The sequence below is a fragment of the Euphorbia lathyris genome, chromosome 2, assembly GCF_963576675.1.
Source record: "Euphorbia lathyris chromosome 2, ddEupLath1.1, whole genome shotgun sequence".
Taxonomy (NCBI): domain Eukaryota; kingdom Viridiplantae; phylum Streptophyta; class Magnoliopsida; order Malpighiales; family Euphorbiaceae; genus Euphorbia; species Euphorbia lathyris.
The window spans coordinates 39740232-39761547 of record NC_088911.1 but is presented as its reverse complement, the minus strand read 5'-3'; the positions used below and the strand labels follow the sequence as shown (position 1 = coordinate 39761547).

The following is a 21316-nucleotide window of genomic DNA, read 5'->3' as shown; positions in this document are numbered from 1 at the left end:
AGGGGGATGCGGGTCATAATGTTTCATTTTCTATTGCTAATCCGGTAGATAATTTCAATTCTGAAAAAGGCCTGGGGAAATCTTCCTGGAGAGATAAGGTGATGGGGGTGGTCGAGGAGGAACCCATGATGGAGGATGACATTATCGAGGAGGAGTCTGAGGAAGTCTTTTCCGACTCTGATGTTGAGGATGGTGAACAAGAGGACTCGCTGTGTCCTGTGATCCGACTTTCATCTGAAGATAAGCGCGTCCTCAGATCCAAATGGAAACTTGCCTTAATTGTCACTGTGCTTGGGAAAAGGATAAGCTTTAATTACTTTGCTCAGAGGATCCAGGCACAATGGGCGAAGAAAGGGAAGGTTACCATTACGGACCTGGAGAATGACTATTATGTCATTAAATTTACAAGGGCAGAGGATTTTAATGCAGTAGTTAATGGTGACCCTTATATCATATCCAATCATGTATTGGCGTTGAGGCCATGGGTCCCAAATTTTAATCCTCATGACTGCTCTGTGAACAGGATCCTTACTTGGGTTAGATTCCCAGGCTTACCCATTGAATACTATAACGAAAGATTCCTTAATAAAATTGGAGGCCTGGTTGGGAAAGTCCACCATATGGACAAAACTACCGTTGGGGCAGTGAGAGGCAAATTTGCCAGGGTTTGTATCGACATTGATCTTGCTAAGCCTCTTCTGTCTAAATTCTGTGTTCAGAATTCGGTTTATCATATTGAATACGAAGGTATCCACAATATTTGCTATGAGTGTGCCATGTTTGGCCATACTTTTGATGGCTGTCCTAAGAGAAGGAAGGTGGTTGAGGAGGTGATGGTGACTAATAAGGCTAGAGTTGAGGAGAGTCAAGGAGAAGGGAGGAATTTTGGACCCTGGATGCTGGCTAAAAGGTCAGTTAGAAGAAAGCCACGAGCAAATGTTGTTCGACATCAACCCCCTGATATCAGCAAGGAAATGAATTCTCTCCAAATTGCTCCTGAGATCAAAGTCAGGCCCCCTGACATCAAGATTGGTGCTGGTGTTGATTCAGCCTCCGGTTCAGGATCAAGATTCGGGGTCCTGGCTATTGAGGATGGCCAGGATTCGGACTTATCTAATGAGCATTTGGAGTTAAGTATGCCAGGCCTTGAGTCTGCTGAACCAACTACTATCCTAGGTGACTCTATTAATCCCCTATTCGACTCCAAAGTTGTTAGCATAGGGAGCTCCCAGATTACTGGCTCAACTGGAAAATTGAAGACCAATGAGGTTAGTAATTTGAAAACTTATGTTGACGCCTCAAATGGAAAGGCTATGGGAGTCAATAAGTTGAATATGAAGAAACCTAAGGCTAATCCTAAAAAGAACCATAGTTCTTTGGAATCCTGGGATAAAAGGGGGCCTGCTGGCACCTCTTCAAGGCTCTCAGGAGCCCCGAATAAATACCTGGTCTAAGGTTTGGGCCTGTGGTCAGTAGTCTTCCTATCTGATGGACCTTTTTGTTTGGATTGTTAGAGGTGCGGCTAGTAAGGCTATCCGCATCCATGTTAAAGATTTAATTAAACAATTTAATCCTTCTTGTTTTGCTTTGATTGAGACCAAGATTAGTGGTTGCGAAGCAGATGAGGTGGTTAGAAAGTTTAAGAATTGGAGTTGTGTCAGATCTAAGGCTACTGGTCGGGCAGGGGGGATTTGGCTTTTCTGGAAGCCAGGTCGTGTTAATATTGATATTATCAGTATGGATAAACAATTTATTCATAGTAAGGTTTGTTACCCTGGTAATAAACCCTTCTTTTTCACCTTTGTTTATGCCGATCCTGTTTTGGCTAACCGCAAAAGGCTGTGGGAGATCCTGTATTCTATAAGTACAAGCATGGTGGATGCTTAGATGGTGACTGGGGACTTTAATGATATTGCCCTTATGAGTGATCAGAAAGTGGGGGGGGGGGGGGGGGGGTAATCATTATGTGAACCGGTGTCTCAATCACAAGCAGAATATGGATTTATGCGGGCTGTCTGACCTGGGAGCCGCTGGTCACAAGTTTACTTGGAAACGGAATAGCGTGTTTGTTCGGTTGGACAAAGTTTATGCGAATGTTGCTGCGATTTATAGATTTCCCGAAGTGAATGTGCTGAATCTGCCTTTCCGCCACTCAGACCATTGTCCTATCCTCGTTAAGCTGGTAAAATGTCATCGGCTTAAAGGGGATAGACCTTTTAGGTACCAGGTAGCCTGGGAGTCCCATCCTGAGTTTAAAAATTTTGTCAAGGACAATTGGCAGCCTCATTCCAATGTTCTCCTTGCCGCTGAGGGGTTTAGAAGGAATATGGTGGAATGGAATAGAAACATCTTTGGCCACATTATCAGAAGAAAGAATAAACTTTAAGAAGAATTGAAGGCATTCAACGCTGTTTGGAGATCCGTTTTGATCACAGTCTGAATTGTCATCTTAGATCTCTCCAGAACGAGTTGGAAGCTGTGCTTAGACAGGAAGAGCTTCTTTGGTTTCAGAAATCTAGAAAGGCTTGGATTAAGGACGGAGACTGGAATACCAGGTTTTTCCACCTTTCTACTATTATTAGGAGGCAGAGGAATCAGATCGATGCTATTAAAGACTCCAATGGTGATTGAGTCTATGAGGATGAAGATATTCGCCGCCTGGCCCTTGACTTCTATAAAGACTTATTTAAAGAGGATGATGTGGATCTGGATAAAGCCCTTTCTGGGATTTTCTTTCCTAGGCTGGAGGAGGATGCTATTAAGGAAGCTTTCCATCCTATTGACCAGAAAGAGATTGATCTGGCTTTCTCTAGTATTGGAGCTACTAAGGCTCCGGGGATCGATGGTATTCCTGCTAGTTTTTACCACAAACACTGGGAAACTGTGAAGGAAGGCATTTACAGTTTTGTTAAATGTGTTTTCGGCGGATCCAACGATATTAGGCTGGTGAATAAAACCCTCCTGGTTCTGATCCCAAAAGTTGAAAAACCTTCCTCCTTTTTACAAATGAGGCCGATTAGTCTTTGCAATGTGTTGTACAAAGCTATCACTAAAATTGTGGCAAATAGACTCCGGCGTATTCTTCCTGAGATTATCAGCCAGAATCAAGGCAGTTTTATTCCTGACAGACAAATGATGGATAATGTGGTTATTGCCCAGGAGATGGTTCACTCCATGAAGATGAAGAAGGGTAAGAAAGGTATTGTGGCTCTCAAGCTGGATCTGGAGAAAGCTTATGACCGTTTAAACTGGAGTTTTCACTACAAGAAAATCATTTTTTGGCAACGCAAATTGTCGTTGCCAAAACTGTATTTTGCAACGACATTTCATGTTCTGCAACGACATTCGGTCGTAATGACAGATTCCGTTGCTAAAGATTTTCGCAACAATCTCATTGTTGTTGCCAAAATTATGTATTTCGCAACAACATCATTGTTGCGAAAGATTTGACGTTGCCAAATATGGAAAATAGATGCGAAGAACTAGAGTATTCCTTTAGCAACAACATATGATGTTGCTACATATATTTATATTTAGCAACAAGGGTTATCGTTGCAGTAAATAGTTGTATGTTTACCAACAATATGAAGCGTTGTCATATATTTCCTTTTTCACAACAAGAGCCGTCGTTGCCATATTGCATACGTTTAGCAACAACATTGCCGTTGCCATATATACAATTGTTTCACTACAATATCCTGTCGTTGCCATTGAGCCTCATTTTTGGCAATTAACTTGTTGCAAAATAAACAAAACACCTGAATATATACATAATTTCTTTTTATTTGTAAATATACAAATATATATATAATTCATAATAATTCATCATAGGAAGCTTAATCATTAATAACCATAATTAAATACCAATTCAACATATATTCTTGTAATTTTACATACAGAAAATCCTTATATCTAATTACATTCAAAACTAATCTAATGAATCACCATCACATAGTCCAAAAATTATCAAAGATGGCAAAAAGCTTGAGTGTGAAGTTCACAAAAAAATTATAACCACAAGCTAGTAAGCTATACAAAAAAGTGGTCTGTTCTCAAGCATAGATCTCTTTATACTTCAGTTTCATTCAAATTTCTTGTGAGCTTTAACATGATCGACTATCAACCGGACAACCTCAACTATAACTTGACCACCGTGCTTTCATCATTGGTAAAAAGTACTTAATAATAGTACAACAAAGTTTCCTATAAAAGAAAATAAATGACGATGTTATCACAAATATGTCAACAAAATTAGAAAAATTGACTAACAATCTTAAAAAGTACTTAATAATAATAGTACAACAAGTCTCACCCAACACTCTGTGAAGATGTTGCAGTTAGTCCAGGAGAGCCAATTTAATTAAAGACTAAGAAAAAGCAAGACATAATATGAAGCACATTATTTATTCTCTGGTCTTACAATGGATTCTACATTGATTGTTTAACAAATGAAGCCCTAATTGAGAGACAATAATTCAATTTTTGAATATGAGGCAAAAGAATTCAAGCTTAAAAGCAAGATAGAAACACCCAAGAACATGGAGAAAAGAAAATCATAGAATTGTAAAATCAATGAACAATCAGATAAGAGGATGAAGTTACAACAGTATGGGCTGTAATTAATCTCCAAGATATCAACTGGATTCAAATCTGTGAGATCCATAGAAGCAGCGAAGAAGGGACTGACAATAGCAGCAAAGCAATAGAACCTCAAAATCCAAAAGCATGAAAAGGAAAGCTAACAAACAAGCATCACTGAGAAGTCTTACCGAGAAGGAAAGAAGAGAGCGCCGCTTCCCATCTGAATGTCGAATCCAGTATTGGATAACTGCGTGAACTGGTATCGATGGGCTAAGTCCCAGCTCCTGAATATACAAATGGAAAATAAGATATTTTTATGATGTTCAGTTCATGTAGGAAAAGGAAGGGCTGTAAGCATATGACTCGCATTTCAGAGAGAGATCATACCGAGACAAGTTCCTCTATCATAATAGCTCTGTTCCCATCCTTATCGAAGAAATCATAGGCACTCTTTGCCTGTTGCTCCCAACAATCCATTGCTTCTAGCTGATGCACACTAACAACAGCTGCACAAAATTCTGCAAAATCTAGTTTTCTGTACTGAAGACTGCTCACCTGAAAAAGACATCCATAATATCTTCCTTGTAATTAGATTCGATAGGGAGCTTCCAATGATGAACTTAATATATTTAAAGCATTAACAAGTTCACATAATCAAGGACCCTTGAATCCTTCATAGCATCCGTGGAGTTCTTCACTAATGCCTGTCAATTTGAAACCATTCAGAATAACATGAGAAAATGTAGAAAATACATTTTGAAGGAAAAAAATGGAATAGATGGTAAGAAAAAAGAGCTCACGGTCTTGAAGTTTGACATGGAAATGAACCCATTTTTGCTTGGTCCTAATAGTGTAAATTGTTCCCGGAGATAAGGTAGCTGAGGCACGGTTAATGTCTTTACTAAAGCCTGCCATGGTAAAAATACTCGTTACAATCGTTTCGTCGAAAAAAAGGTCAAAAGATATGCATCAACACTATGTAGCTAATATGTTCATTACGGAGAAATCCTTTCAACACTTCCTAAGCTAATTAAACAACGAAATTTCAACCATAAACTGTATACTCTATATAACATACCGCCAGTGCAGATTTCCTAAGAGAAGTTGAGGAGATATAAGCTTTCACAAGCTTATATACTATCATATCCAGTGGGATCTTTACATCTTGATGTGTGGCTAACCATGGATGACCTGGCACACAAAAATCCACTCAACCAATGATGAAACCGGCACATTAATATAAATGGTTTGAGCTACTTACTCAGGGCCTGAGCAGCAGTCAGTCTCTTTCGGTAGTCCTTGTTCAACAAGCGCTTTACGAAATCTGTTGCATCAGAGGATAAAGAAGGCCAAGGAGCTTCATTAAAGATTGGATCTGCTTTGAGAACAGCTCTAAAGATGCCAGACTCTGTTCGGGCCCAAAATGGTCGGCTTCCACATAGAAAAATATAAGCAATTACACCAATATTCCACATGTCTGCTTCAGTTCCATATGATGTAGAACTTCAGGAGCTACATAGTATGCACTTCCTACGATGTCATTCAACCTTTCGTCTGCAACAGAAACTTATAGTCAAAATCAAATCCATTTGTGCCCAAAGATAAGAAAAAAAGGTAGTGTAATGCACTTACCAGGCTTTACATAGTCAGAGAGTCCAAAATCAATGGCCTTCAATTGGGAATTATCCTCCGTAGTACTAAACAGAAAATTCTGAAGCAAAACACAACAACCGATGGTTAGAAAAACAGGAACATCCATGTCCATTATACAAGAAAAAAGAATTTAGGACAAAAATGGTTCAGAACTATGCGCTGAAATAACGGCTACACACTACATAAGAAACACCACCTACGGCGTCTTGAATATACGCAAAGGGGTTGATATAGGCGAGTTCCTGAATGGACTTGGACTGTAAAAAGGTGACTTCTTGAAGTAATTAGAAGCCCTGCTTGTCCTCGAATTTGCAGGTGTTGCTTCAGTTTCAATTGACAGATTATGTCTGTTTGATTCATTTTCCTGGGTTTGAATAGGTTTTCCATGACAAACTGATCTCAGGCAACAACAGGAACCAGGAATAAGTAGAATGAAGGCTTTTCCTTACGGAATCAAAGAGGTAAAAGGCAAAGAGAACAATAACGAATACACAAACCAAAGCTAGAGCCAACACAAATAGGTCTCACCTCATGAACAAGCAACATCAAACAACATAACCAAACACCCATTTCAAATCAAAAGACTCAAAATACCTTTTCTGCCTCTAGGAGTTCTTAGAACCCGCAGGAATCCGAAACAAGAAGAAGAATCAAAGTCAGAGAGGGGAATCGAGAGAGTAGAGGGTCACAAACCTCAAACTTACCTTTGCATGTAAGTTATAGTCCGATGGAAACTCCTCAAGAACAACTTCTACATCAGAGACGGAAACCACCGCCGCTGTCATTGGAACTGGTTCAATGAGGCCTCATAAAAGTCTGAACTGAGCGAGAACCATAGAAGACGGTCAGGAAAGCCCAATAGAGAGTAATCGAGAGTCAATATTGAGAGAAAAGGAGATCAGTATCCATGGAGTTGAAAGTCGACCGCAGGGAGAAGCATAACTCAACTATCTATGATGTATCAATTCCCCCAAAAATAATCGTGATGTACAGCTGTCTTCAAGAATAGGGAAAAGTTCCCAAATTACCCTCTTAATTACTAAAATATACAGTTATATCCTTTAATGTTATAATTTCTTCTTTAATTTATTATGACATTTCAATTTAACCTCCAAACTTCTAATTCGAATCACTCTTCGTTAATTTATTCACCCCATTTTAATCTTTATTTTCATTATAAGAGTAAATCAAAAGTATGTGATTAATTATTCAATATTCATCGAAGAACTGAAAATTCTTCAATAACCCGAATAATCAATTGGTTTTTAAGAAAAATATTTTATTATTCTCGTTATTTTTTTCTCATTTATATATATATATATATATATATATATATATATTAAATATTTTTACACCTTATCCCTTAATATCAATTATAGATAAATATAAAAAATTATGCAATAATAATTTAAGGTTATTATTGTAAAAAGTGATATTTTCTGTAACAAAATTGATGTTTTAAATGATAACACTTTTCCACCATTAAATTATTGTTGCAAAAACTAATTATACATAATGTAAAATATAAATTTTTAACTAAGTATTTATAATTATATCGTATTTTATAGTTCGAGTTAAATTATATAAAGTAATTATATTTTTATAATTTATTACGTGACAGTTAAACTTAAAATAGTAATAAAAAAATTAATATAAAATAAATTATAAATATATAACATATAAATAAAATAGTATTATATATTTTATAATTCCATTTCAAATTAAATTATGTTAAATATTTAATTTATTTTATATTATAAAAATAATATGTATTTATTTATTTTTAATTAGTTAGTTTAATAATTTTCTTTCGCAACGACCTTTCGGGTTGCTAAAATATTTAATTTTTACGCAACAACATATAGTAGTTGCTATAAATCTTCCATTTCTAGCAACCACATACAGTCGTTGCTGTAAATGATTTCATTTACAGCACCGACACACAGTCGTTGTTGTAAATGAAAGCATTTACAGCAACGACATGCAATCGTTGCTGTAAATATTTTGATTTACCACTACAACATATAGTTGTTGCTATAAAGACTTTTATTTACAGCAACGAAGCTATTGTTGCCAAAGTTGTTACCTTTTTTCCACAAATGTAAGTAATTTACAGCAACAACCATTAGTAACGACACAAAACTATCGTTGCTAAAGTTCATTTTTAGCAACAACTTTTTCTGTTGTTGCCAAATCTTGTTGCCAAAAAGCAATTTTCTTGTAGTGTTTCTTCTGGATAGTTTAAAGAGAGCTGGTATCCCGGAGAGCTGGAGGAGATTGATTGAGGATTGCATTTCTTCTCCTGTTTTTCAGGTTTTGATCAATGGAGATATGTCTGATGAGTTCTCTCCCTCTAGGGGGATCCGTCAAGGGGATCCTATGAGCCCTTTCCTTTTTGTTATTGCTATGGAGAGGTTGTCGCACCTGATCCAAGAGGCTGTGAGCAATGGGAATTTCCATCCTGTGTCCATCAACAAGTTCTGCCCTCCTATTACCCATTTGTTCTTCATTGACGATGTGATGATCTTTGTGGAAGGGAATGAGGAGCAAGTTGGTGTGGTTATGGATATCCTTAATTGTTTCTGCGCTGCTTCTGGCCAGAAGATCAATATCCAAAAATCTCGGATGCTTTGCTCTAAAAACATGGATAAATTCGTTTATAAAAGGCTAAGTGATTTATCTGGTATTCCTCTTACTCACTCTTTGGGTAAGTATCTAGGGGTCCCCCTCTATAGCGACAGAGTTTCCAAAGCCTCTTTTAAAGAAACTCTGGATAAAACTAATGGGTTGTGTGCTAGTTGGAAAGCTAATTCTCTTTCCCTGGCAGGCCGTCTAACGTTAATTCAGTCTGTCAATTGCGCGGCTCCTAATCATATCATGCAAGCTTGTAGACTGCCTCAGCCTGTTCTTAATGAGTTTGACAAAATTAACAGGCGTTTCCTTTGGGGAGAGTCTGGAGAGGGGAAAAAGATTCACCTTGTCCCTTGGAAGGAGGTCTGCCAGCCGAAAAGTATGGGAGGTCTTGGGATAATACAAGCTAAAGATAATAACAAAGTCTTATTAATGAAGCTCCTCTGGAGAATGTGGCAATGCCCCTCCTCTCTTTGGGTTCATCTTCTCTGTGGAAAGTATCGAAAAGACAAAAATTTTGGGGGCCCTAAGGAGAGGGTTGCCAATTGTTCTTTCCTCTGGAAAGGGCTTAGCGCTGTGTTTGCAGAGTTCTACTCGGGGGTTGGCTTGGAGGTGGGTAATGGCATATCCATCAGTTTCTGGAATGATATCTGGTTTGGAGATAACCCGTTATTAGAAGTGTGTAGCTCCCCTCCGCCTAGTAATATCCGTAATTGGAGGATCGCCGATGTGGTTGATTCTGAGGGGGACTGGATTTGGTCTAAGTTTGATACCTTCTTTAGCCTGGATACTCTCCTTAGAATTAGAGGAGTGAAGATAAGTAATCAAGAGGAAGATAAGGATAGGCATTGTTGGGCCCTGACTAACAATGGTGCTTATTCCTGCAAATCGGCCTTTGAAGCATTTACCCTCAACAGGTCTGGTCCTATCTCTGATACTTGGAAATTCATTTGGGCCCTAAAAGTCCCTTACCGTATTAGGAGTTTCCTGTGGCTGGGGGTTAAGGACATGTTGCTTACTAATTCGGATAGGCATAGACGGCATCTGGTGGATTCAGGAGCTTGCAGTAGATGCAGAGGCCATGATGAAACTTTGTGCCATGCTCTTAGGGACTGCTCTAAGAGTAAAGAGGTGTGGAAGAAAATTCTCCCACACCACATTCTTTCTTCCTTCCTTGCCCACTCTAAGCGTGACCGGTTCTCTAATGGTGTTAGTGGGAAGTTACTGGCTAACATGGAGCATGGTGATATTTTCTTTGCTATCATCTGTCACCAAATTTGGAAGTGGAGGAACGAGGAGATTTTTGGTGATAAAACTGTTTTTATTCCTAACTTAGCTGAATTCTTCTCGAAAAAACTCTCTAATATTACTGAGAGTTTCAAAGGGGATTCCCTTGCCAGGTCTACCCAGAAGAGAGATGTCCACCTCCTTGGTTGGAGCAGGCCGAGAGAAGGGGTGGTGAAATTGAATACGGATGGCTCCTGCCTCAATGATGGGAAGATTGATGCCGGAGGTGTTCTTAGAGATACGGGGGGCGCCTGGCTGTCTGGGTTCACCCAGAATATGGGGTTGGGCTCTTCCTTTTCAGCGGAGCTTTAGGGAATTCTCTCTGGTATCAAGCTTGCCAAGAGTCTGGGTTTAAAGATGTTATCTGTTGAGTCTGATAACATGGAGGCCATTAAAATGATTTCTGAGAACCATGCTATTTGTCTTAATAGTCGAAACCTTATCAAAGCTATTAAAAGGCTCTGCTCTTCCTTTGAGTTCATAAAGTTCAGCCACATTTTCAGAGAGCAGAACCGGGCTGCGGATCGCTTGGCGGCGGCTGGTCATGAGGGGACGTTGGGCGTCACTACCCTTTCTGATCCTCCTATTTTTCTCTCTTCTCTTCTTTTAGAAGATAGGATTGGGGTTAGCTTCCCTAGGCTGATCCCAGGATAGGTTTTCTTTTTTGTTTGGTTGTTTTTTTTCCTTTCATGTTTCTACCAAAAAAAAACTATTGATTTGATAGTAAAGTGATACGATGGGGTAGCATGGACTATATGAGCAAGAATTACATCCTCATCAAAGTCAAAGGATTATTGTATATTCACATTAAATTCAATTTTAAACTTATAATTCTAAATAAATACTACAAATTGAACTTTTCAAATTAGTATAATTTATAATAACATATAATAGTTACATGTTAGGTTTATATAAATATATTTTTTATTTGTCTGTTGTTTTAGCAAATGATGCGGACATCCCAACTGGGATCACTGATCACGCGCGTCTTGGCGGATCCTCATACATCACATCCACGGAGGGTGTACCTAGGGGAGCGGATCCCAAGGACATACGAGCTGGGCGGATCTAGGAGTACACAAGGAGGCGTATCAACATTTGACCAGGGGAGGATCCTCAAGCTACTCCTGGGCGGATCTCCAGGTTTACTTCCTCTCGAAGGAATTCACCAACAACCCTGACACTCCGTACCTGTACCTTTGTACTGATTGTCGGGGCGTATCACCTATTTTACCCTTTTGTTGATAACCTTATTGTAACCCTAGTAGGGGTAGTCCTTGTATTTTGTTATCATTAGGGGGATGTATTTAAACCCCCATTTCGTAAGGATGAAACAACTTTTAATCAATCAAAATCATTCTCTTTGAGAACCTAAGGTTTATACCTTGTTTATTGGGATTCACTCCTTCTAGTTTAGCTAGAGAAGAACCTCTTTGTTGGTTTACGATTAAAACCTTCATTTATCGCTTTCAATCTGTATCAGTTGGTATCAGAGCCGATCGTTTCCTGGCCCGAAACTTCTTTTGGCAATGGTTCAACCCCGACAACCGCAAGATTCCATGGAGACCAGTGACCGAAGGTATGAGGAGCTGAGGGAGCACCTCGCGGAGCAGATCCAAGCCAGCCATGAGCGGCAGAGGCAAACCGACCAATGGTTCCTGGAGCTAGCCACCTCCCTAGAAAACTTCAAACTGGAGGTTCTGGCTCTAATCCGACCAACCGCGGGAGGATCAACCCAGAGAAAGGAAGGAGTCCCTGAACCGCAGCTTCCACAAATGGGTCCTAGGGATCCTGAGGTAAGAAGACCCAACTATGTCCTTGTGCATAATGCTGATAGTGATAGTGATGACTTTGAGGGTATTGGGGATGATGATGCCGTTAGAACTACGAGGGATGTTGGGCATGTTGACAACCGACGTGTGGATGTTGCTAGAGTGTACCCAGGTCTAGGAAACTTTGATAGAGATGATGCCTTTAAGCTAAAAATAGACTTACCATCTTTTGGAGGCGAACTGGATATAGAGGGATTCTTAGACTGGTTATCGGAAGTTGAACGTTTCTTTGAGTATTCTGGGATTCCTGATGAGAGGAAAGTGAGGCTGGTGGCGTATCGCTTGAAGGGTGGCGCATCAGTTTGGTGGGATCAGATGAGGGAAGAAAGAAGAAGAGGGGGCAGAGACCCGATTAGATCTTGGCTACGGATGAAGGCGATGTTGAGGGAGCGGTTCTTACCGCCGGATTATGAGCAGTATATTTACAGCTCCTACAGGGGATGCTCTCAAGGGACCCGAAGTGTCCATGAATATACCTCAGAGTTCTTGAGGCTTTCGGCAAGGTCCAACTTGTCAGAAACTGAAAGCCAAAAGATCTCTAGGTATCTAGAAGGGTTAAGATACAACATCCAGGATCGTATTGGCACACAGATGGTGGTTCGGGTACAAGATGCCAGGAATTTAGCCCTCAAGGCTGAATCCCAACTAACCAGGAGATCCAGGAGATCCGCCACTACTGAGTATACGCATGGAGGAAGAGATAACATGAAGCCTTATGACAAAGGCAAGCAGGTGGCGAGTGCCAGTGGGGCCAAGGTCAACAGTGTGGGAAGGGGATCTGTCGGAGATACTAGGCCATATAAGGAAGCACTTATACCACCCAAGAGCAACAATCCGTACACGAGGCTAGCGCCTTTTAAATGTTTTCGGTGCAATGAGCCAGACCATAGGTCCAACGAATGTCCTAGGAGGAAGAGCGCCAACATGGTGGAGAGGTATGAAGATGACTATGACGAAGGGGATGAAGTATTTTGTGAACCCTTAGGAGAAGATGATGATGAGGCAAATGAAGAAAGATACGCCATTCATGTGGTACGGCGTTTGTTAGTCTCCAACCGGATAGAGGGAGATCAGAGGCACCGACTATTCAGGACCCGCTGTCTTGTGAAAGGTGGGCGATGCAATGTGATAATAGATAGTGGGAGCCAAGAGAACATTGTGAGCAGCAGCGCCGTTCGGAAATTCGGGTTGTTGACGGAGGCGCATCCCGACCCCTATAAGGTGGGATGGATCAAGAACGTGGGTGAACTTAGAGTAAACCAGAAATGCAGGGTACCTATTGAGATTGGTGATTATAGTGATGAAGTCTGTTGTGATGTGGTCGATATGGACGCCTGCCACCTATTGTTGGGTAGACCCTGGCAGTTTGATAACGACGCCATCCACGCAGGAAGAGAGAACACTTACAGATTTGTGAAGAATGGGGTGAAGTTCGTACTTACTCCAATGATGAGAGAGCCAAAGGCCGACGAGAAGTCTACCTTGGTAGTCTATCCCACACACAAATCATTTGTCAGCGAATGTGAAGAGAGCCAGATGGTGTATGTGGTAATGGTTAAGGCGAATCACGAAGCCCCCCCAGTGGATGAACGGGAGATGCCGAATGAAGTGACCCGCCTACTTGGCGAGTATCCGGATCTTTTCCCTGAGGAATTGCCAAGTGGGTTACCACCTTTGAGGGACATCCAACATCACATCGACCTTGTGCCTAGGGCTAGTTTACCAAGTCTTCCCCATTATCGAATGAGCCCAAAGGAAAATGACATCATGAGGCAGAAAGTTGAAGAGCTCATTGAGATGGGATACGTTAGAGAAAGTATGAGTCCATGCGCCGTCCCAGCCCTACTTACACCCAAGAAGGATGGATCTTGGCGGATGTGTGTGGACAACAGGGCTATTAACAAGATCATTATCAAGTATAAGTTCCCTATTCCAAGGCTGGATGATATGCTAGACCAACTTGGCGGATCCCGATTTTTCTCCAAGATTGATCTCAGGAGTGGTTATCATCAGATACGAATTCGATCTGGGGATGAGTGGAAGACGGCTTTCAAGACCAAAGATGGATTGTATGAGTGGTTAGTAATGCCATTCGGGATGACTAATGCCCCCAGTACATTTATGAGGCTGATGAATCAGGTGCTCCGCCCGGTAATTGGCAAATTTGTAGTTGTGTATTTTGATGATATTCTGATTCATAGCCAGACCTTGGCGGAACATGTGGAGCACTTGCGGACAGTATTTGACCTATTAAGGAAACACCAGCTATACGCCAACACTAAGAAATGTGATTTTGTCATGGAGAGCCTGGTTTTCCTTGGGTTCGTGGTTAATGGCGATGGGGTCCAAGTTGATGGAGAGAAGGTAAGAGCCATCCGAGAATGGCCTACTCCGAGGAACGTGGGGGACATCAGGAGCTTTCATGGGCTAGCAACATTTTATCGACGATTCATCAAGAACTTCAGTTCCATAGTGGCCCCGTTGACGGAGTGCTTGAAGAAAGGAAAGGGATTCGCATGGGCGGGTGCTCAAGAGAAGAGCTTCGCCCTGATCAAGGAAAAGCTGAGTACATCGCCAGTGCTGGCGTATCCCAATTTTGATAAACTGTTCGAGGTTGAGTGTGACGCCAGTGGAGTTGGGATTGGTCGTGTCCTGATGCAAGAAAAGAGGCCGATTGCGTATTTCAGTGAGAAGCTCTGTGAGGCAAGGCAAAAGTGGGCCACATATGATCAAGAATTTTATGCTGTAGTAAGGGCGTTGAAAGTGTGGGAACATTACTTGGTGGGGAAAGAATTCATCCTCTACACTGACCATCAAGCTCTCAAGTACCTGGGAAGTCAAAAGCAACTTCGAAGCTCCATGCATGCCCGGTGGCCGCCTTCATAGATAAGTTCCCCTATAAGCTTATCCATAAGGCTGGAAAACAGAACAAGGTGGCGGACGCCTTAAGTCGAAGAGTGTCACTAATCAAGACAGTAAAACTGGAGACCGATTGTTTTGAACACATCCGAGGAGAATACTTGGCGGATCCTGATTTTGGCAGTATCTGGGAAAAGTGTCAGCATCAGCATGGGGATGGGGCGTATCGCCTGATGGATGAGTATCTCATGAGGGGTAACCAACTTTGCTTACCCTGCACTTCCATCCGCGAAAAGGTCATTCGTGATCTACATGGCGGATCCTTGGGAGGGCATTTTGGGCGAGACAAGACATATGAAGCAGTGAGTTCCCGTTATTTCTGGCCTAAGATGAGGAGAGATGTTGCCTACTTAGTAGAACGATGCTATATTTGCTAGACCGCCAAGGGACGCACTACAAATGCTGGCTTGCAGCTACCCTTGCCTATACCAGAAACCATATGGGAGGATCTGTCCATGGATTTTGTCCTAGGGTTACCCAGAACTCAGAGAGGCATGGATTCCATTTTTGTCGTGGTTGATCGGTTTTCAAAGATGGCCCATTTCATACCATGTCGCAAGACAAATGATGCCTCAGCGACTGCTAAGCTATTTTTCAAAGAGATTGTCAGGCTACATGGCGTACCTAAGAGCATTGTCTCGGATCGTGATACGAAATTCCTCAGTCACTTCTGGCGCACGTTGTGGGCTCTGTTTGATACGTCTCTGAAGTTTAGCACCACCGCCCACCCTCAAACAGACGGACAGACAGAGGTTGTCAATAGAACTTTGGGAAACTTACTGCGCAGCAAATGTAAGGATAAGCCCAGGATGTGGGATGTGGTCTTAGCCCAAGCTGAGTTCGCCTACAACGGCTCTGTACATTCGGGAACCAGGAGATCCCCATTTGAGCTAGTATACACGAAGATCCCGAATCACGTCCTCGATATAGCCCATCTTCCTAAAGGAAACGTGACTACCAACCATCTGGCCAAAGATTATGTACAGATGCACCAAGAAGTGAGAGAGACTCTTGAGGAGAGAAATCAGAAATTAAAGGCTAAGGCGGATGAGCACCGCAGGGACCTACAGTTTGAAGTTGGGGATGAGGTTATGGTATATTTGGGCAAAGAAAGACTCGCCAACGCCCCAAGCAGCAAGCTTCGGCCTAGGAAATACGGGCCATATAAGGTCACCAAGAAGGTCAATGCCAATGCCTATCATATAGCATTGCCGAATTGGCTTGGTAAAATCTCACCAGCGTTCAACATCCGTGACCTTAGCCCGTGGAAGCCGGATGGTCCTTTGGAGTTCAACAAGGACGAATCAGTGCCGAGATCTTTTAAAGAAGGAGAGAATGATGCGGACATCCCAACTGGGATCACTGATCACGTGCGTCTTGGCGGATCCTCAGACATCACATCCATGGAGGGTGTACCTAGGGGGGCGGATCCCAAGGACATACGAGCAGGGCGGATCTAGGAGTACACAAGGAGGCGTATCAACATCTGACCAGGGGAGGATCCTCAAGCTACTCCTGGGCGGATCTCCAGGTTTACTTCCTCCCGAAGGAATTCACCAACAACCCTGACACTCCGTACCTGTACGTTTGTACTGATTGTCGGGGCGTATCACCTATTTTACCCTTTTGTTGATAACCTTATTGTAACCCTAGTAGGGGTAGTCCTTGTCTTTTGTTATCATTAAGGGGATGTATTTAAACCCCCATTTCGTAAGGATGAAACAACTTTTAATCAATCAAAATCATTCTCTTTGAGAACCTAAGGTTTATATCTTGTTTATTGGGATTCACTCCTTCTAGTTTAGCTAGAGAAGAACCTCTTTGTTGGTTTACGATTAAAACCTTAATTTATCGCTTTCAATCTGTATCAGCAAATTATCATAAATCAGAACCATTTAAAAAGGATAAAATAGAAAATAAAAATATAGTGTAGGAGTCCAAAGCGAACAAAAAATGAAAGTACTGGTCAAACAATAATTATTTAATCAAATATCTAAAACTTATATTTTTAATATGAAAATGCAAATGGATGTGAAATGTGAAAATGGGATAAACAAACACCGTATATTTTTTTTGTACAATTGCTTATGCAAGTTTAGCTACTCCAAGGTTCCTTGATCATTCCATTTCCTCTTAGCATTCATTTGCAGACTTTGATAAGATATGTTTAAAGCACTATTGCATCTCTAATTTATTGGAAATGTTAGGTATTGCCTTCCGAATTTATTATTTAGTAACATTTGTCACCCAATCTATTTAAAATTGGTATAATTTCAATCAACGTGGATGCTCGAGATTTCATAAATATTGGATAGACCAGGCACAAATGTAACTAAATAATAAGTCAAGCAACAAAAGTTAATATTTTGAATTAGTTAGAGAACCAATGTAGCCAAATAATAATTCAGAGTTAAAAATTAACATTTTGGATAGATTATGATGGTTTTCTACAATAAAATGAACACTTAAAATGTACCAAATTTTCTAAATTTGGTCTTAAAAAACTTTTAAATTTACTTAAAGTTGGCTTATTAACCCATTCAACTTACTTATACGCACCCAATTCTCCTGCTACTCGTAGCAATTACTTACAGGTTCATTATGTCAACCTTGACAAAGACAAGAGAAGAGGACAAGATATCTCTATGAGCAAAACTATGAGGTTTATTTTCATCGTAAACTAGGATATGCTCTCAAAAACAAAAGAATATCCAAACCAACTTTGGAGAAGTCCCAGACAATAGAAATACAAAATCAATCAAATACCAAATGTGCAGGCGATTAATGATCCCCAAAACACAAGGCTACCTACAAAATGTTTTGTATCATTCTACTAAAAAACAAAAACAAAATTGAACATCTGCAGCCAGTTATAAGCAGAAAGAAACAACATTAGACCAATATAACTCGATAATAGCAATGGGAATTTCTTGTATGTCAAACTAAATCTTCCAAAACTCCCCTACTATATTATAAACATCCACCCTATTCATTTTCAAAACAGCAACAATGGCGGACGGGACTCAATCAATCTTCTCAGCCCTAGACAATGCCAAGACTCAACTCTACCACTTCAAAGCAATTGTAATCGCAGGCATGGGTTTCTTCACCGACGCATACGATTTGTTCTGCATCAGTGCAGTGACCAAGCTTTTAGGGCGCTTATACTACTACGATCCCACAACGGGAAAGCCTGGTAAGCTACCGGACAACATCAACAACGCAATTACAGGAGTCGCCTTATGTGGAACTTTAGTAGGCCAGCTCTTCTTCGGCTGGTTAGGCGATAAACTTGGGAGAAAAAAGGTTTATGGAATAACTTTAGTCACTATGGTTGGATGTGCTTTAGCTTCTGGACTTTCCTTTGGTTCCACCAAGGAAAGTATGGTTGCTTCTCTTTGTTTCTTCCGGTTTTGGCTAGGGTTTGGGATCGGAGGAGATTATCCCCTTTCTGCTGTGATTATGTCTGAGTATGCTAACCAGAAAACCCGAGGAGCTTTTATTGCTGCGGTGTTTGCTATGCAAGGGATGGGGATATTGTTTGCCGGAGCTGTATCTACAATTGTCTCCAAGGCTTTCCTTCACGCTTTTCCAGCTCCGGCGTTTAGTGTTAACCCGGTGATGTCAACTCAGCCGGAAGGTGACTTCGTTTGGCGATTTGTCCTCATGTTTGGTGCTGTCCCGGCAGCTTTAACCTTCTATTGGAGGATGAAAATGCCTGAAACTGCTAGGTATACTGCCTTGGTTGAGGGGAATCAAAAGAAAGCTGCTGCGGATATGGGGAAGGTTCTCGACAGAGACTTTTTCGTCGAGGAAGGGAATATCTCAAAAGCTCCTCCTTCCACAGCTCAATACAAATTATTCTCCTCCGAATTCTTTAGCCGCCATGGATTGCATCTTCTCGGCACGACGACTACCTGGTTCTTACTAGATATTGCGTTTTATAGTCTGAATTTAGCGCAGAAAGATATCTATCCCGGAAGTGGACTTTTACACAAAGCATCCACATATAATGCCTTGGAGGAAATGTATTATCTAGCTAGAGCAATGGCCATTATTGCACTCGTTGCTACTGTTCCGGGCTACTGGTTCACCGTCTTCTTGATTGATCGGATCGGAAGATACATAATCCAACTCGGTGGCTTCCTCCTTATGTCAATCTGTATGGCGATTCTCGGAATTCAATACGGTAATCTACGAGGAGAGAAATCAAATTGCAGCAAGACTGCTAAAACAGAATACTGCGGAGGAAACCCTATATTGTTCGTTGTTCTTTTCGGTCTTACACTCTTTTTCGCCAATTTCGGGCCAAACAGTACAACATTTATAGTTCCGGCAGAGCTGTTCCCTGCGAGATTTAGGTCGACCTGCCATGGGATATCAGCTGCGGCAGGAAAAGCCGGTGCTATTATAGGTGCGTTCCTGGTGCAGAGCTACACGCTTGATGGAAACTCAGATGATATCAAGAAGGCGATTATTGGACTTGCTGTGGTGAATTTGCTGGGGTTTTTCTTTTCTTTCTTGGTTCCGGAAACTAAAGGGAGGTCGCTTGAGGAAATCTCCGGTGAAGATAAGGATATGGAAGGACGTGCAAATGAGAGTGCTAGAAACTATAATGGTACTGCTGAAATGACTTAATTCTTGTGTGTGTGATCATAAAAATGCTTAATAAGAACAAACTCGTCTCATCTTCTTCTTCATTTTGATAGATATAAATAAAGAATGGAAAAGACTCATTCGTAAATCAATTTTTATTTTTAAAGTACCTTGTGCTTATCTATCTTTGTTGTTTGCAAATTATAATTGTACTATTTTCATGCCGTGTAAAATACATACATGTATTTGTGTATGTGTATATGTATATGTTAAGAATTTGGAGTTAATAGAAAAAAATTTATTTTATTAATCTAATTTTACACACCATACACCTTAATATAATTTGACAGGCACCGCACCGCACCACGCATTCACATTCACTTACACTTTATTTTGTTTTGATTCACCAATACTTTTATATTAATTCTCATTCTATTTCACTCACTTACATGAACCTGATACTAGATGACTTATTTATACAAGAATATGTCGTCACTAAGTAAATAACAACCATATAAGAAAATCCTAGATATTTAGAAGAATTTTATAGATTAGTCTAGAATAAAAAGTCTTTGTTTGCTAGAAACTTCTATTAAAAGATCTATGATGACTTTCTAATACTCCTCCCTCCGCAATGACTTTTAATTCTCGTACTTTGTTGCCATTCCGAGCTGCCTTCTGAATTGTTCAAATTTTATACCATTAAATCCTTTCGTAAAGATGTCACCAACTTGGTCTTTAGTCGTCACGTATTGCATCTTGATGTCTCCACATAAGACATTTTCTCGTACAAAGTGATAATGAACTTTAACATGTTTGGTTCTGGCGTGGAACGTTGGATTTTCAGTCAATTGTATCACTGACTGATTATCATAATATAACTGTACCGAGTAATCGACTGGTTGATAAAGATCTTTCACAAGCTGTATTAGCCAAGTACATTCTTTAGCTGATGTTATTGTTGCCATGTACTCTGCTTCGATACTTGATAAGGACATCGTAGGTTGTTTTTTGCTCCACCAAGATATAGGTCCCAATTCGAGACTAAATATGTAACTTGTAGTTGAACGTTGTGTGTCATGATCTCCAGCATAATCAGCACCATAATATCCACGTACCTCACTCTTTCCTCCTTTCTTATATAAGATACCATAGTCCATGGTACCTCAGACATATCCAAGAATTCTCCAGATAGCTTTTAAATGAGGCTTCTTCAGATTTTGCATAAACTGACTTACTATACTTACTGCATATGATATGTCTGGCCTCGTCAGAGTGAGATAGATCAGACTTCCAACTAGTTGTTTGTACATTGTCGCATCTTCCAAGTCTTTTCTTTCAGCGGAACATAACTTTACGTGTGCCGCTACTAAAGTTGTAATAGGCATGCATTCGTCCATCCCAAACTTCTCCAAAAGATCTTTAGCATACTTATGCTAACATAAGAAAATTCCTTCCTTTGCGCGTTCAACTTCAAGACCAAAGAAATGTTGAAGCCAAGGATTTCATTTGGAAATGTACTGATAAGTTGACTTTGACTTGATTGATCTCGGCAACATCATCACATGTGATGATAAGATCATCAACATAAACTAATACCATTGCCAACTTCTCACCTTAGACTTTCACGAATAAACTAAAATCGCAGGTGCCATCATATAGCTTCTTTGAATGAGGAACTTCGCTATCTTCCTGTACCATGCTCTTGGTACTTTCTTCAATCCATACAACGCCTTCTTCAGCTTGCATACATAGTTTGATTGAGCCTTGCTCTCGAACCCTTGAGGTTGGTCCATATATCTCTTAATCCAATTCGC

The 21316-nt window shown here is 40.6% G+C and overlaps 1 protein-coding gene and 1 pseudogene across 1 annotated transcript; one reads left to right on the top strand and one right to left on the bottom strand.

Moving 5' to 3' along the window:
• Positions 1 to 3843: 3843 nt before the first annotated feature.
• Positions 3844 to 7191, bottom strand: LOC136217888 (CDPK-related kinase 1-like; annotated as a pseudogene).
• A 10721-nt stretch (positions 7192 to 17912) lies between these two features.
• Positions 17913 to 19541, top strand: LOC136220414 (low affinity inorganic phosphate transporter 8-like). Its single transcript, XM_066008236.1, has one exon. It carries the CDS (start codon positions 17913 to 17915, stop codon positions 19539 to 19541), a length of 1629 nt encoding a protein of 542 aa, XP_065864308.1.
• The last annotated feature ends 1775 nt before the right edge of the window (positions 19542 to 21316 follow it).

Bases quoted from the DNA above. Each gene is read 5' to 3' on its own strand.
- LOC136220414 (XM_066008236.1), top strand. From the start codon at position 17,913: ATGGCGGACGGGACTCAATCAATCTTCTCAGCCCTAGACAATGCCAAG.